This window comes from Dermacentor silvarum, chromosome 1 (genome assembly GCF_013339745.2).
Source record: "Dermacentor silvarum isolate Dsil-2018 chromosome 1, BIME_Dsil_1.4, whole genome shotgun sequence".
NCBI lineage: Eukaryota > Metazoa > Arthropoda > Arachnida > Ixodida > Ixodidae > Dermacentor > Dermacentor silvarum.
This window is the reverse complement of record NC_051154.1, coordinates 197,351,045-197,365,245: the sequence shown is the minus strand read 5'-3', so window position 1 is coordinate 197,365,245 and position 14,201 is coordinate 197,351,045. Positions and strand designations below refer to the sequence as shown.

The window sequence follows — 14,201 nt, the reverse complement described above, 5'->3', positions numbered from 1 at the left end:
CAGCTCGTGCGAAAAACACGGATGGCGTGCCCTGTTGCGCGATAGAGGCGCTTTGCGGTTTGTTCGGTCCGTATCTCGTGCGCGTCCCTGCGGTGCCGAGTGCCGCAGATGCTTCGTCGGCTAAAGATCTCTTTAACCGTAAACGTGAGACAAAGAACGTCATTGCGTTACTCATGGAGAGGTATATATAGAGATAGAGATGGGGGAAGGAGGAAGGGGGGGGGGCGAGAGGTGATGTAGGCTTTACTCAAACGTGTTAATCTATAGCCACAAGCCCGACAGGCGACGCTCGTGCCAATTAGTGAACATTCAAATAAGTGGGTAAATGTCGAGACGTTCAAAAACTAGCATTGCTATTTGAACTTAAACATAAACAAAGAGTTCACCCATGTAACTGCTGCATGTTTTCTTTTCCTTATTTTTCCCCCCCGCGAGAATTACATTTCAGGTTGGAACGACACAGCAGGCGTTTTGAGTTTGTCGGAGTGTGCGCGCCCGCTTCGAGACATCTTTCCACCGCATCATGAGGATGGTTCTTGAAAAGTGGCGAGAAATATGGAGTCAAATGAAGACGAGCTCTCGGCACCTCATTTTCCATGCTGTAGAAGGAATGCGCGGTACTAATCACAGGCGAATTCGCCGGTGACAGCGGCCAGCCACGAGCCACGCCGCGTCGCTGCCGCCGACAGCAAGCCGGTGGGAATGCGGGGCACGTTCTGCGAGCGTTGCTTCCCGCTGCTGCAGAAGCGGCCATGTTTGCTCAAGAGAGTGCCGCTCGCGCTCTCCCTTTTCCCGCGTGGCGTGCTCGGCAATTTTAGGCAGCCCCCGCAGATCCGAAAGCTTTTGGCTGCGGCGAACGCAGCGCAATTGAGAGAAGCGCCACATAGTGTCCGAGCCATAGATGCGGCTCTTTTGTGCGGGAAATTGCAACTACGTGAGCCAGTGCCATCTTTCTGAGCTTGTTTTCAAGTCCGTGTACTCCTGTCTGTATAGCGAGAAAGTGGAAAAACGAATCCCGCTCGTGAATGACCCGGTCCAGCTTTCCCGTCTCCATCAAGCTTGAGAGTGTCAAAACAACTGCCTTGCTCTCCACACAAACGCGTTTTTTTTAATGATACTTCTGTACTACAAATAACCTTGTTGTACACTTTTACCATAAGCTGCGCAGGTTTTCGCTTTGTGTCGGAGAGCTTAGTTTGTGTCTCAGCTTTTTTTTTTTTTTTTTTTTTTTTTGTAGAGAAAGTAATTTAGGTCAGATTCTCATACAGTCGCCCGGCCGCATTTCGATGGGGGCGAAATGCGAAAACACCCGTGTACTTAGATTTAGGTGCACGTTAAAGAACCCCAGGTGGTCCAAATTTTCCGGAGTCCCCCACTATACGGCGTGCCTGATAATCAGATCGTGGTTTTGGCACGTAACACACCATAATTTAATTTTTACAGTCGAAGCCGATTGTAACGAACTCTTGGATGCACAAGAAATTGCTGGATTTCATAAGTACTTCGATATATTTGAACCGACATATAAACAACATCTGTGCATCGGGAGTTAGTTATAATGGGATTCATCGTAAAAAGAAAAGCTAACAATAAGTGGACGAACAAGGGATGTCTCTGGAGTCAACGTTTCGACAACGGGACTTTGTCAGGATCCCGACGATGACCTAAAGTCTCCATCTTGTCGTGTACCCCTGCCCTGTATGAAAAACTAGCAATGGTGACATAGGCAAGAGGAACCATCGAACGCAAGCGTATTATTTATTACGGTGTTGCGATCACAGTATGACGTAAATCTGATTACAAAGCGAAGCTTACTTTGCGGAGCGGGGCGAGTTCTGATGCTATGATGCTCGGACTGGCAAGAGAGAGAATGTCTGTGGTGTAGAAATTAAGGACTTCGGTGAGGAGGCTGTGAGAAGGGTGAGGTGGAGAACATAGGGCATGTGTGTAGGGCGCGGCGCCGGCTTAAGTCAGTCATGATGTCATCCCTGCCGCGGCGGATGCATACCTGCATGCATGCGCTCGGTCGTGAGGTAAGGGACGCTCCTCAGTCAGGGGCCAGCAGTCTTGGTTGACGCGTTGTGTAACCCTACCAAGATCGTTACAGATGGAGCGGCTCATCGATCAGACAAGAGTGACGCAGCACGTGAAGCTGCTTTAGCCTATAAAGAGGAAAAGCTAGAAACTTCACTTACTTCCACAAGAATCTTCCATGGTTCCTGCAGAATTTATTCTCGTGGTCTGGCACCAGCTATGCTCTCCCATTCTTAACGTCGAATGATGGCGCCACGTTTTTCTATAACCTGAAACTTTTTTTTTTGAAGGCTACTTTTCTTTTACGCAGTGATCCTGCCACTGAATGGCATAAAATATGCGCACACTTCTCTACAACCTACGGATGACTTTCTTTAATCTACAGAGTGATGAGATTCCGCCAGTGATCGTCCTCTGCACATCACTCCATGTGAAGATGATCGCGTGAATGAACTGCATGCGCTCGAAAAAAGGATGAGACCGATCTCTTTGTTGGTAGTGGCTGAGCAAGGTTTCTTCTGTCGCGCTCAAATAGCCATGCTAATGACCAAACGCTGCTGGAAAAGACGCAAGCAGGCTCGTTTTAGTAGTAACAGAAAGTGCTCAGAGCTTGATATAATATTCGATGCCCCGTTCGATATAAACAACGCAGTCTACGTCGATAGGTACAGGCCATAGCTCGCTATAAGCGCTCACGTTATGACCTGGTATCACTTTAATTAAATCTTCCCTTCTATGACGTATATTTCTACTTGTATTCTCGTGGCATGTTATTCATCGTGTTTCGGACGGCCACCTGTCGCCTTGCTTGTCACTCAGCTCTCGCTTGCTTTGTAAATAAAGTTTATGTATCTCTCTTTCACCCAGGCGAGGGGCCTTGGAAGATTCCGCATTTGAACATGCTTACGACACGGCTTTTGGCCGACTGACACCTCTTTTCTGAAGGGCTCTGGGTATGTTAGGCCGCATGCGAATCAGGCATCATCCGGTCTTCCCGAATCCCCGGTTCACTCCGTCTCATTCAGACCTAACAAAAGGAGGACCGGAAACGGAGAGCAGGCTGTCCGCTTCGATAAGACGGTCCGGACCTGGCACCAGCGAAAACGGGTGTCTCAAATCTTAGCCCCGAATGCTTCTAACATCACTGTAATTTCCAGCCGGGTTCCGTCGAATGTCGGCCGAGCAAAGTTGTTTCCTTTTTTCTTGTGGGCACACGCAGTTGTTCGTTGCACAGGCCCTTTCCACGGCAGCTCCGCAGTGCGATATTTGAAGCATCACAAAAGCGCTTCCGTCATATTTCCCGTTGCTGCTACCACGCTTCTCCGTTTCTTTGGCTATTTGCCAACGTTATGTGGGTAGCTCCTGGTTCCAATAATCAGCTAGAAACCGACTGTAGCTATATCGATTGTAGGCGCTAGTTCATTGTGCAGCCCGATTGCGATTTCAGCAATTGAAGATCTTCCCGCTAGTCCGTGAAATTACCCACGCGCTGTTCTAAAACGTAAAGTCGAATGCTGCTCGCAGCCCAGCCGGTTCAGTGGCAGTTGAAGAGGTAGTGTGGCTGTTTCGCTTGGACTGGGGTCTGTGTTGATGTAATCAACGTTTCAGTATAGTAGAGGGCTCTGGGCGTATAGATGTGGCAACAGGCAGTGCAGTTCTGGATGCGCTCAAGAGCAAAATATGCAGCAGCTGGACCAGACACGTTAACTTTGTTCTTAATTACGGGTACCTTCGTAGTCATTATACTGGGAGAGAAGTTTAAAAGCAGCAGGGACAGAAAGGAAAATTTTCGATAGTGTGGTGGCGGCAGGTCTCGCACCGGCGCAACCCAACTAACCGCGAGCCATGAATTGAGGCACATGCTATAAAAGCTCTAGCCTGCACGCTTTGCAGAAGTATCAACGTTAATAACAGGAAGCAGCAGTATATATTATAGTGACCAGACGCGAGTGTATGAGTCTATTGTGATCGAAAGAATGTAATGGAGCTGGGAAGGTTGTGTAATGCGCTGAAAAGATACCCAGCGGTAAATTATACGGTGAAAGAATTGGCGCCAAGGAAAGGAAAACGCTATTGGGGGCAGCAGAGAATTAGAGGGGATGAGGGGATTAGGATATTTGTGCGTTTATGGTGGTTTCGGTTGACACTGCATAGGGGCAGTTCGAGATCTCTGGAAGGGGCGATTGTCCTGCACTCAGTTTAATTAACCTGATGGGAACGATTAAGCCTTGTCTGTGAGTGAACAACATGCTGATAACTGGCTTATTTACGTTGGAGAACCTCCTGCAGAAGTGAAACACTTAGGTGGTAGTATCTGCTTAAATATCTACGCAAAGCTGGTAAACCTTTTGATTTATTTTTTTCTCACCACCTCTTTTTCTTGTTTTTTATTAGTTTCGCTTTATTTCAACACGAGTATTATAATGGACCGTGGACAAAAAGCCGCTGAGTGCGAGATGGTCTGCGGCCGTGACTAACAGACAATGGATAACTGTAGGTGATATCTCGAGAATCCGTCAACACGTGAACTTTGCTCTTACGTGTTAGACATAACCTGACGGCATTAAAGAAAAGTGCAAGAAAAAAGTACAATGTACAGATCATTCACAACACCAAAGTACAAATGCACCACAAGTCGCCATCATCCGAGTGTTGGATACAACAAAAAATACTGTTACAGCGGCACCGAATACGGATTGCACAATTTGCAAAATTTCGACACTCCTTTCTCACAGATATAGGAAGGCAGTAACGCTGGGTTCGCTTAAGGAAAGCCCTCCATGAAATGTAGAAGCGTTTGGTGAGAGACTCCGTTACTCGAATTTGATGCACCCCTACTGCAGCGCTGGCCAGGTAACTGGTCTGGAGGGCGGCATCTCACGATACCCGTTTCGCACTGCGTTGGATTATATCACAGAAGGCCCTCCGCCGCTTCTCAGCAACAGCTTGGGTCGGGTACGCAGTTTCCTTGTATACTTTAATTTAACGGACGCTATAAATTAATGCCAATATATTGTCGTATAATGTTTATATAGGTGAAGAGCAAATCATAAGGATAGCAACGGGCGGATGCTTTTTCCGATTAAACGTTGAACGACGGCATCTCATCGAAAGGTAACGGACGAATAAATTGGGCAACAGCTCGGCGCACCGCGAGGTCGAAAATTTTTACCATCGCCAACTAACAGCTTCCGCTGCAAAGCACGGGGAAAATTGCAACTCTCGGCGTCTTTCTCCTGCCAAAGGTGCGCGCGAGGCGTTCAGGCTCGGCGCACGTCGAAGTAATCACGCCGCGTCCGGTCAGCCACCGTGGAGGCAGCTCCTATTTGTTCACGCCGGGATCAACGCCTCCGTAATCTCGGCAGAGAAATGGCGGGCGATCGCACTCGGACGTGGTGACTGGTGTACGGTTTCGATTACGCCAGGTTCGATTCGGAAGGAGCGCGGCGCTGCGCGGGTCGTAATTTCCTGTTTGGACCTGCGCTCATGGCTGGGCTTTAGCGAGAAAATTGCGATCAAGGAGGAGGCCGAATTGAAATCGATGCGGGAAGAGAGTGTGAACAGCTGCCGACAGCAGAAGTCGGGGCCGATGATTGATGGCGGCGACGCCGGTGTGTATACAGCGCTAATGCTTTAGGCGATAACGGCGCACGGAATAGTTTCACGCAGCCGAAATATTAACAGATAAGCGCGCCCCAAGTTGTGGGCGGGAAGTTTAAAAGCAAGTATACCACCACCCCGTTTCCTTCCGCCTGCCTCCCACACGTCTGTTTCAGATGCTAGGTATTCCTTTCTCCGAGAATGCGGGCAACGCAGACTTTTTTGTCTTGCCCGGCTCGTTCCTGAGCAACAGCGGCAAATGAGAACTCGTGCATAGTGCACAGAGCAACAACGTGCAATTTACCGCGCGCACCCTCGCGCGCGTGATTAAACGCCACTGCTCCGTATACGGGCCATCAGTAATCCCGTGGTTAGAAGAGTCGTGGGCGAACAGTCCCTTCGGAGAAACACATCCAGCTCTGCTCAAAGAAGCGGCGTACTGATCCCGACTCCCGCGCGCCCACAGCAGGTGGGCCATTGAGCTCGGCGTTGGCGGCCGGAGAAGGGCATCAGGCGGGGGGCAGAGGATCGCAAGAGTGGGGAAGCCCATTCAGGGCCGTGTGTGCCTCGTAGCGGCGGCAGCAGCGGTGGGCGCGCAGTTGATTGTGCCGGCTGTGATCGATCGGGCTTTTTGGCCCTGCCTCAGATGCGGCCCAGAGATTAAAGTGGCGGCGGTATTTATAGCGGGGCCCGGAGGCCCCGCTATCTCCCCCCGCGCGCGCCTCCAAAGGCGGCGCACCCGCCGAGAGAGATGTCCCGAAAGAAACTTGCTCCCCCAGCGATCCCCTTCCTCCTCCCCTGATTTCTCGGGAGGTGGCGGATAAAGACGGCGAGCGCTGAGCCGGGCGATGGGCGAGCGAACAATGAGCAGCAGGGGGCGAGCGCGGACGACGACAGAACGGACGCAACAAACGCCGCGCGCCGGGCGCGTTTTTGCCCCCTCTTATCGCCACCACCGCCGGCTGCGCTTAGGGCAGGATCGGATGCTGCGAGTCAGTCAACGCCATCCCCAAGAACGACCGAAGGCGTGCGTCGCCTTCTAATCGATGCTGCTGCTGCTGCTGCACGTGCTCGCGACTTCCCTTCCTTGGGTGTTGCTCTAATCTGTACAATACGGCACTGCGAGAAAAAAACCCGACAGCAGCTCGATTCCAAGGAGCTCCTTAAACGAAGCGGGCCGGGCGGAGGAGTGCTTTCGCCGTGCCAGGATATCGCACTGTCATGGACAATGCGAGAACGCGAAAACTATAGTCGCGCGCCGAGGGTGGGTGCATTAGCGGAAGCTCCCGTCGCCCTAACTCTGCCGCAGCGTGAACTGTAATTTCGCGCGCACTCGGCACCGGCTCACATTAATATTGAAAGACCCTTACCACATCAAACCAACCTCTTTTTTTATATAAGAAATTATGATGATGATTACGATAGGCAGGAAGTCAACACCAAGGACCACCTTCCCACACGGATTTAGTTCCATCGAAATGGCAACGAAGAGTGTTGATACCGCCTCGGTTTTGGTACTCCAGAGCCCACGAATAAATTGCACACGTAACACAGTAGCTCCAGCGTAAAACTCATTCACCCAAGAACAATTTCATTATCGCCCCGAAACATGGTGTTCGTTTAACTTCATGTATAATAATGCAATAAATTGTTCGAGAAAGGCTACAAATAAGTTCGTTAGTGCGCAGTTGAAACCAGAGGAGAAAAGAAATGGAGAAATCAGGGATGGCAACCGTGAAAGCGTCTTGTTGGCTACCCTATACGTTGGGGGAGGAGAACAAGTGAATAGAAAGATGAGAGAAAGAAGAAGGCAGTGAATGAGTGAGGATGCGCAAACGGCGCCACACAGTCAAAGGCGTTCGCAAGGACTAGTCGGCCTCAAGAAGCACAGAAGTGCCTTCACTGCCTTATGGGCCGACGCGAGTTTGGGACGGCGTTCAAGTAGCGCCTTCACGAACGGCGGTCCATCATCTAGTCACTGCAATGCGTTGGAGAGTCATTGTCTTTGTGATTCAAATTGGGCACAGTGGCACAATAAGTGCTCCATGTTCTCTTCGCAGACGCAGACGTCCCACGCAGCACTTTCGGTAATTCCAATTAGAGTAACGTGTAAGGCTTCGTGAAGGCAACTCCTAACCACAACCGGAGCAGCTGCAGAACCAATCCAGTGTGTTCTAAATTGCACACTGGCAACACTATCGTATTCAAAGACAATTCCATTTTACTTTGTCCGTCCAGAGCGGTTGTGTTTTAAAATATTCATTATCAAATTTCACACTCAAATGCGGGAGTCTCGACAAAAAGACAAACTCCTCATATGGCTTAGCTTATCGAGTGGGACAGAGAAAATCAATCTGTTTATTTATTTATTTATTTATTTATTTATTTATTTATTTATTTATTTATTTATTTATTTATTTATTTATTTATTTATTTATTTTTGCCAGCCGAGAGCAGGAACGCAGCTGTTATGAAGTCCGGGCAGCTTCTATGCTAACGTGCAATACTAAATCAACTAGGTCACATGCGTGATTTGTCTGTGTTGAGACTCCCACCTCTGAATGCAAAATTAGAGTACTGACTGTCCAATCTGATCACTAATATATAAAATCACAACCGCTCTAGAAAAATCAAGCAAGATCGAGTTGGCTTCAGATACGATCGTTTTCAAGTTACTAATATAAACATATGCCATAATCGCTAAGTTCGACAGTTTATTAACAAATATTAGCGTATCAGTAGCGACATATCACTTCTCACGTGTGCTGCGTGCTGGTCTGTGTTGCATTTCTACATACATCCACGTGCGTTTAATCGAGTAGACGAAAGTAGATTGTCTCCTGCCCTTGCCGCCTTAACCCACAGATAATCCTAAACCACACCAGACGGTTAAAAAGAAACTTCTCCGGATGGGCTACATTGGAATGCTTCATCTCTCGTATTTTTTTGGCTAGAAAGCTCGAAACTCTGTACCTTACTAGCATATCGTGTTTAAATGTACTCGAGGTTCCTGAGAACGCCGCGGGTGTCTTACCATTGACTATCATAGTTATTCATAGAATAGGCACCGGTGAATTACAAAGCATTCTAACCTCCGAACGGCTCGGCCGATACGACTCCTTGGTTTATTCAATAGACCGTCGTGTGTTGAGAAGTCGACCACGTCACTCGGTGCAGATTCCACATCGCGTGAGGACATTGCGAGTATCGTGGATTGATCGTATCCCGCAGCGGGGCGGCAGCAATGGCCTCTTGGAAACCGCGGTTCCCAGCACGTTCAACCTGCCGTCACTGCAGTCGTGCATGATGAAAGAAGGACGCCGTACTTGAATGGCAGCAGAAATACTGCCCTGCGATGGCAATTCAGTCGTTCAGGCCTCCGTCACCTTTCTTTGTGTTCCGGAAAAGTTAATTCACACACTCTATAGAAATGTGCCACTGTCACACTGTTCGCTCGTCCAGAGGTGTGCAGTGCGCTGGCCAACACGGCCGGTGGTCCCCGAACACCGCGAATCTGATCACGACACGCGAGTGTGGCACAGCCGCAGGGTCCCGGCACAATGAGTGACCGAACCGTGGTCCTGGCAATGTTTTCCGAGTCAGCTCGCTGTGGCGGTGCTCCTGCTTTTTGTTTGTGCGGCGGCCGCGGCCCGAGAGGCTCGTCGTCGCAAGAAGGCGGTCGGTGTGTCGTATACTGTGTGGCCGGCACATCTTTTTCATCTCCGAGCCAATTAAGTTGGCGATGCCCGCGGGAGCAGCAGGAGCGCTGCTCTCGCTGGCTGTGTCGCTTGGTGGCGCGAATGAATCTGGCCCTGCGGCATAAACACGGGGCCGCGGCGGGACCCGCGCCGAGGCGGCGGCAGCAGCAACAGAAAGCGCGTCATCTGGGCCCGAAACACGCGAGCGCGCCTGCGTGTGAAGCCCCACCGGGCCGCCCCTCGCAGCCATTTGTGCAAATCGTGGCGAGCATTAGGCGCAGCTGCCCCGGGGCCCAGCAGAGGGACCGGGCTCAGGATGCAGCACCCTGTCTCGTTATACGCTGCCTCTCTAGGCGGCCCCTCGGCCACATCTGACAGCGCCATACCCTTTCCCCCCACGCATCATCCCTATAGGCCCAAACTTTCTGCCCTTGCACCTCCAGCATCCTCCTCTGAACCTCCACACGTACACGTACAATCGCTCATACCTGCTTGGATATCACTTCTTTTTGGCGCCGCGCTTGGTGCGTCTCAAAATAAGCCAAAGATTCACTGGTAAAAATAGCATTATACTGAAGTTCCATAAGTCTAAAGCTATCAGTGATTTATTTGCTTGTGCTTTTTTGTGCCTGTCTTTGGTTGTGGGCTACGGCATAGCTAGATAAGCAGTGTCAAATTAACGTGTGAACGGAAAACGCAGCCAGCTCTCACTCGGCTCTAGTTTTACTCTGCTTGTACTCAGCATCGTAACTTAGTAAATAGTACTAAGAATGATGTTGGTTAAGTTTAATCAATACTGTATGGTCTTTGACCGACAGTTCGAGCTAACTTTATTGCAATGTACAGACAGTAAAGATGATTTACTCTGTTTGTAGCTGTAGCTAGCGCCACGTCATTTCGCGACACAATTTTTCTACATCGTTTCGAACAAAATAAGAAAAATATAGGTGGTGGTATCGCATGCCCTGTATTCGTAAACCTATATGATCATATGGGAACCTGCATGAAAACCCATTCGTTCCCATACAAACCCGTATGACCATGTAGGATTATGGTACGGGGTATTTGGGTCATTTAATAGGAATTGATTGATTGATTGATTGATTGATTGATTGATTGATTGATTGATTGATTGATTGTGCTGGAAACGTTAGGAGAGTTTGTCGCCGGCCTTTGCACAGCATGTAATTACTTTGGCCGAGGGGGTGCACTTCGCGTGCGAGCGAGCCAGATGGCACACAGCTTCTGATCTTGTGCCGCGGCGTATTCGCTTTGCAGAGAGAGGCCTGACGTCCGGTGCAGTGGCGCTGGTATCGGTACTGGCAACCCTATGCTTCCTGCTGGTTGTGGCCGGCGGCGCCACATGGTACCGGTACCGGCTGAGGCGGCGGTCAAGAGCCGGCCTGCCGTTCTGGAGCATCGAACTGAGCGAAGACAAACCAGCTCCAGCGGCGGACTACCAGCACCTTGAGGCCGCCTCGAGCAAGCTCGTCGTTCAGGACGAAGAAGCGGCGCAGCTCGACAAGTGCTCGCCCGTTCCGCCGCAGAGGCCGTGCACGGGAGGGACGCCTGAGGTGTCGCAGTGCCCGAATGGTGGACTGTGCCAGTGAGACACCTTGGACACTCGTGGACACACCGGATGTGCTTAACCGGACTTCGCGTGGTGATCTGCTGTCGTTGTTCTCTTTCGCATTATTTTTGTGCTATTTCTCTCTTAAAGATGAATACTCTTAGGCATTCTCGGAAATTTTCCGCGAGCCCTGTATGGGGATAAAAACGCGCGTGCCAGCAAACATAATAAGGATCTCAGCGTACGAAAACTAGGATGGCATGAAGGCTTTAGGTCCTATCAGTCTCATATCATGCAACCCATTCGAATGAACCCAAACTTCTTCGTCCGGTAATCAGTGAAATTTAATACCAACTTCAGAAAACATCTATTGCAAGTAAGAAGGTACTTTGAGTGACAACGTATGTAAAAACTCGCTGAAGGCGAAAAAAAAAACACAAGCAAAATGAACACGTTCACACATTACTGGCAAGGTACTAGAAAGCCCGGTGTGCCAGTGTTTCTTTCGTTTGTGTATTTTAACTTGAGTTCTTCTCAGTCATGTATGTATTAACAATCGCACTTCTTACACCGTAATTCACTGCCGCACCGCTGCTGATTGTGGTCGACCGGTATGCGTTGAACTCGGCAACTTGTTCTGGTCTTAAAGTGAAGCGTTAAACACGGATCCATAGTTTATGTGCAACGTGTGTCTGTCACGCACACTATGGCGCCTCAATAGCCCTTGATACAGCTGACACATTCTGTCGCGCCAAAGAAGTGTTCCGGTTTGACTTTCTGAACGACATATGCCGCTTCGTTCTACATAGTACAATGGAAGCAAAGAACAAAGTACGTTATGCGATCCTTGAGATTCATTGCTGCTTACGGATGCATTTCTGGTCTGCGGACATGATTGTCCTGGTGGTTTTAGGATGCCGCGTTTGTTGGACGTTGTCGCGATCTCATCTCTCAGCGAGCGGCAGGACGTACGCCAGCCTTAGCTCATCTGGTGTCAGCGCATCATACGTGTCGATGATAAAGTGTTGACTAACCATCTGAAAATGTGAGCTATATGCAGGTTTGCGTGGCAAATAATGCAACTTAGAAAGAGGATAAACAAGAGCGCCTCTCCTCCAAAGTCTTTCCCTATGAAGTTGCGTTCAGCTTCATCCCAACAAAGTATATATGTATAACACAAATGGCTATGTATATGCCGGGGAAGAGGGGAGTACCTGCATGCAAGAGAATTTGTGAATGCATCTACTCGTTAAACGTGACATGTGCGGTGTTCCATCTTAACAAGAGTGGAGAGTATAACGTGTGAGTATCAGTTGCACTATACTATGCAGGCGCTAGCATACTACTCTGCACACATCCCCGTTCTCTGAACACTACAAATGTATACTTTATGCCCTGTGATTGCCTTTAGCGGCACAAAGTGGAGCGCATGCTCGTCATGTTTAATAATCAAAGTCAAATGAAGGGCACATAGTTTTTCATGTTGCGGTCATCTTAGAGCAGAAGGCGACAGAAATCGACGTTGATTTATAGAACGAGCGCCCTATACAATCTATAACCACGACGCGGCGGCCTTTGAATAGTAAAAAAAAATGAAATTGTCAAACAACCACTTAGACTGCTCGTCCGCCCGAGTCGTTGAGAAAACGCTACACGACCTTTAGCGTAACGGCTTCCCTGTTATTCTGTGCGTCACAAATGCTACGAATTGTCGTCCAACCGAGTGCAGCTTCGCGCTGTACTCGAGTGGATGGCAATTTCTCTCTTTCATGAACCTGCCTCCACCTTGCGGAACTCCGCAGAACTGATTTGCCAATGACACAAATCTTCAGTCGTCGCGAGTAACTTTAGCAGAGCAATTGCGACCGATCTTTCGAAACTTCTTGGCTAGCTTGGTTACAAGATGGCTGCAGGCGACCCAGGCGCCGAGAAAATGAGGTGAAGCAAATATAGCAATAATTTGATAGCTCACCAGGCATGTCGCTGTTATGAAGAGTTAGGCTGTACCAAATGTACAATTCATATCACATATGCGAAAGAAAATTCACTATACCTTCACATGTCACGGGGAGCTTGGCAAGCAAAGCAGCTGTCATATATCGGACATTCTTCTCTATCCCGTCAGCGACCGTGGGTGACGTCACACGGTGAATCTGTAAAAGATTCACGTGTAAAAAGAATATTAAAGAGCGTGTATGAGGAAGGGTCCGCGTGTTGGGCGTCAGCTTGAAGAACGGTCCTTGAGATTCAATTAACCCAGTTAGGACAATGGCGGCGCAGTTAAAATTGTTTGTATACGGAGGTGAGTGTGCTCTGCGAAGCTGGCGTACTGTCACGAACTCTTCACCTCCTAAGAGAGAGTTGATTATTAAAAGAGCCGGGACATGCGCAAACTGTAATAACGAATTTTACAACGTTCAAGTTAAAGGAGAAATGGTGCCAACGGTACCCCTGCTTCCTGTGTAGCCTTTTTCTTTCTTTGTTTGTTTCTTTCTTTCTTTCTTTTTAAATCCCCAAAAGCCACTTTCATTTTCGCTGTTGCCCACGTTCACCTCGCGACTCTTCTATATCTTCGGTAGAGGCAGTTAGCTTGGCACCCAGCCAGACTTTCAGAGAAGTGCGACATGGAAGGCGAAATCGTTGTCCTCAAAATACAGTGTGTTGTCGTTTGACGCCAAGATAACGTCAAGCATCGTGGGTTTCATACACACGAGAATTGAGAGGTGTTGCCTGCCGTGAAACTTGATTGCACCGTCGCGTTTGTGAAAGAGAGAGAGCACAAGCATGCACTACAGGCAAAAGCCATAGCTGCGGTTCGGCTGCACCGTTCTGCACTATCTGCTTTAAAAAGATAGTGTTGCTGGCTGCGGCCGGCTACGCGCTCCGTTACGACTTCTTGCTTTGAAAAGCCCATGGTTTCGCTCGACGAATCCAGCTCATAACAGGCGCGCAGCCCATGAGGCTTTCAAAAAGCGTCTGCTAAAAACGAAAAAAAAAATAAAACGTTACACGTGAGTCAACAGTCAGTATTTTTCCCACATGTGGCACCGATGCATTCAAGCAACTGCATTCTTTGCAGCTTTTAGGCCCTCCTCCTCGACAATATCAGCCACGCGAGTGAGGCCAGCATGATAGGCAGTGAGCCGGGAGCAGCCTTCACGCGTCAGCCTTTGTTTCCTAAAATTTATTTATCTTTTACTTATCGTTTCACAGAGAAGTTGTTATTGCGAGTAGATACGGTGGACGGCGTCTGATTAAATTAAATTCTGGGGTTTTACGCGCCAATACCATGATCTAAT

At 49.1% G+C, this 14,201-nt stretch overlaps 1 protein-coding gene across 1 annotated transcript in view; it reads left to right on the top strand.

Annotated features, from left to right (window-relative positions):
• LOC119436619 (multiple epidermal growth factor-like domains protein 9) overlaps positions 1-10,995 on the top strand; it is a 136,260-nt gene extending 125,265 nt beyond the window's left edge. Inside the window, exon 5 of the mRNA XM_037703539.2 lies at positions 10,611-10,995. Coding sequence (XP_037559467.1) covers positions 10,611-10,942 — 332 coding nt within the window. The 3' untranslated portion in view covers positions 10,943-10,995. The remainder of the gene's footprint in view (positions 1-10,610) is intronic.
• Positions 10,996-14,201: the final 3,206 nt, after the last annotated feature.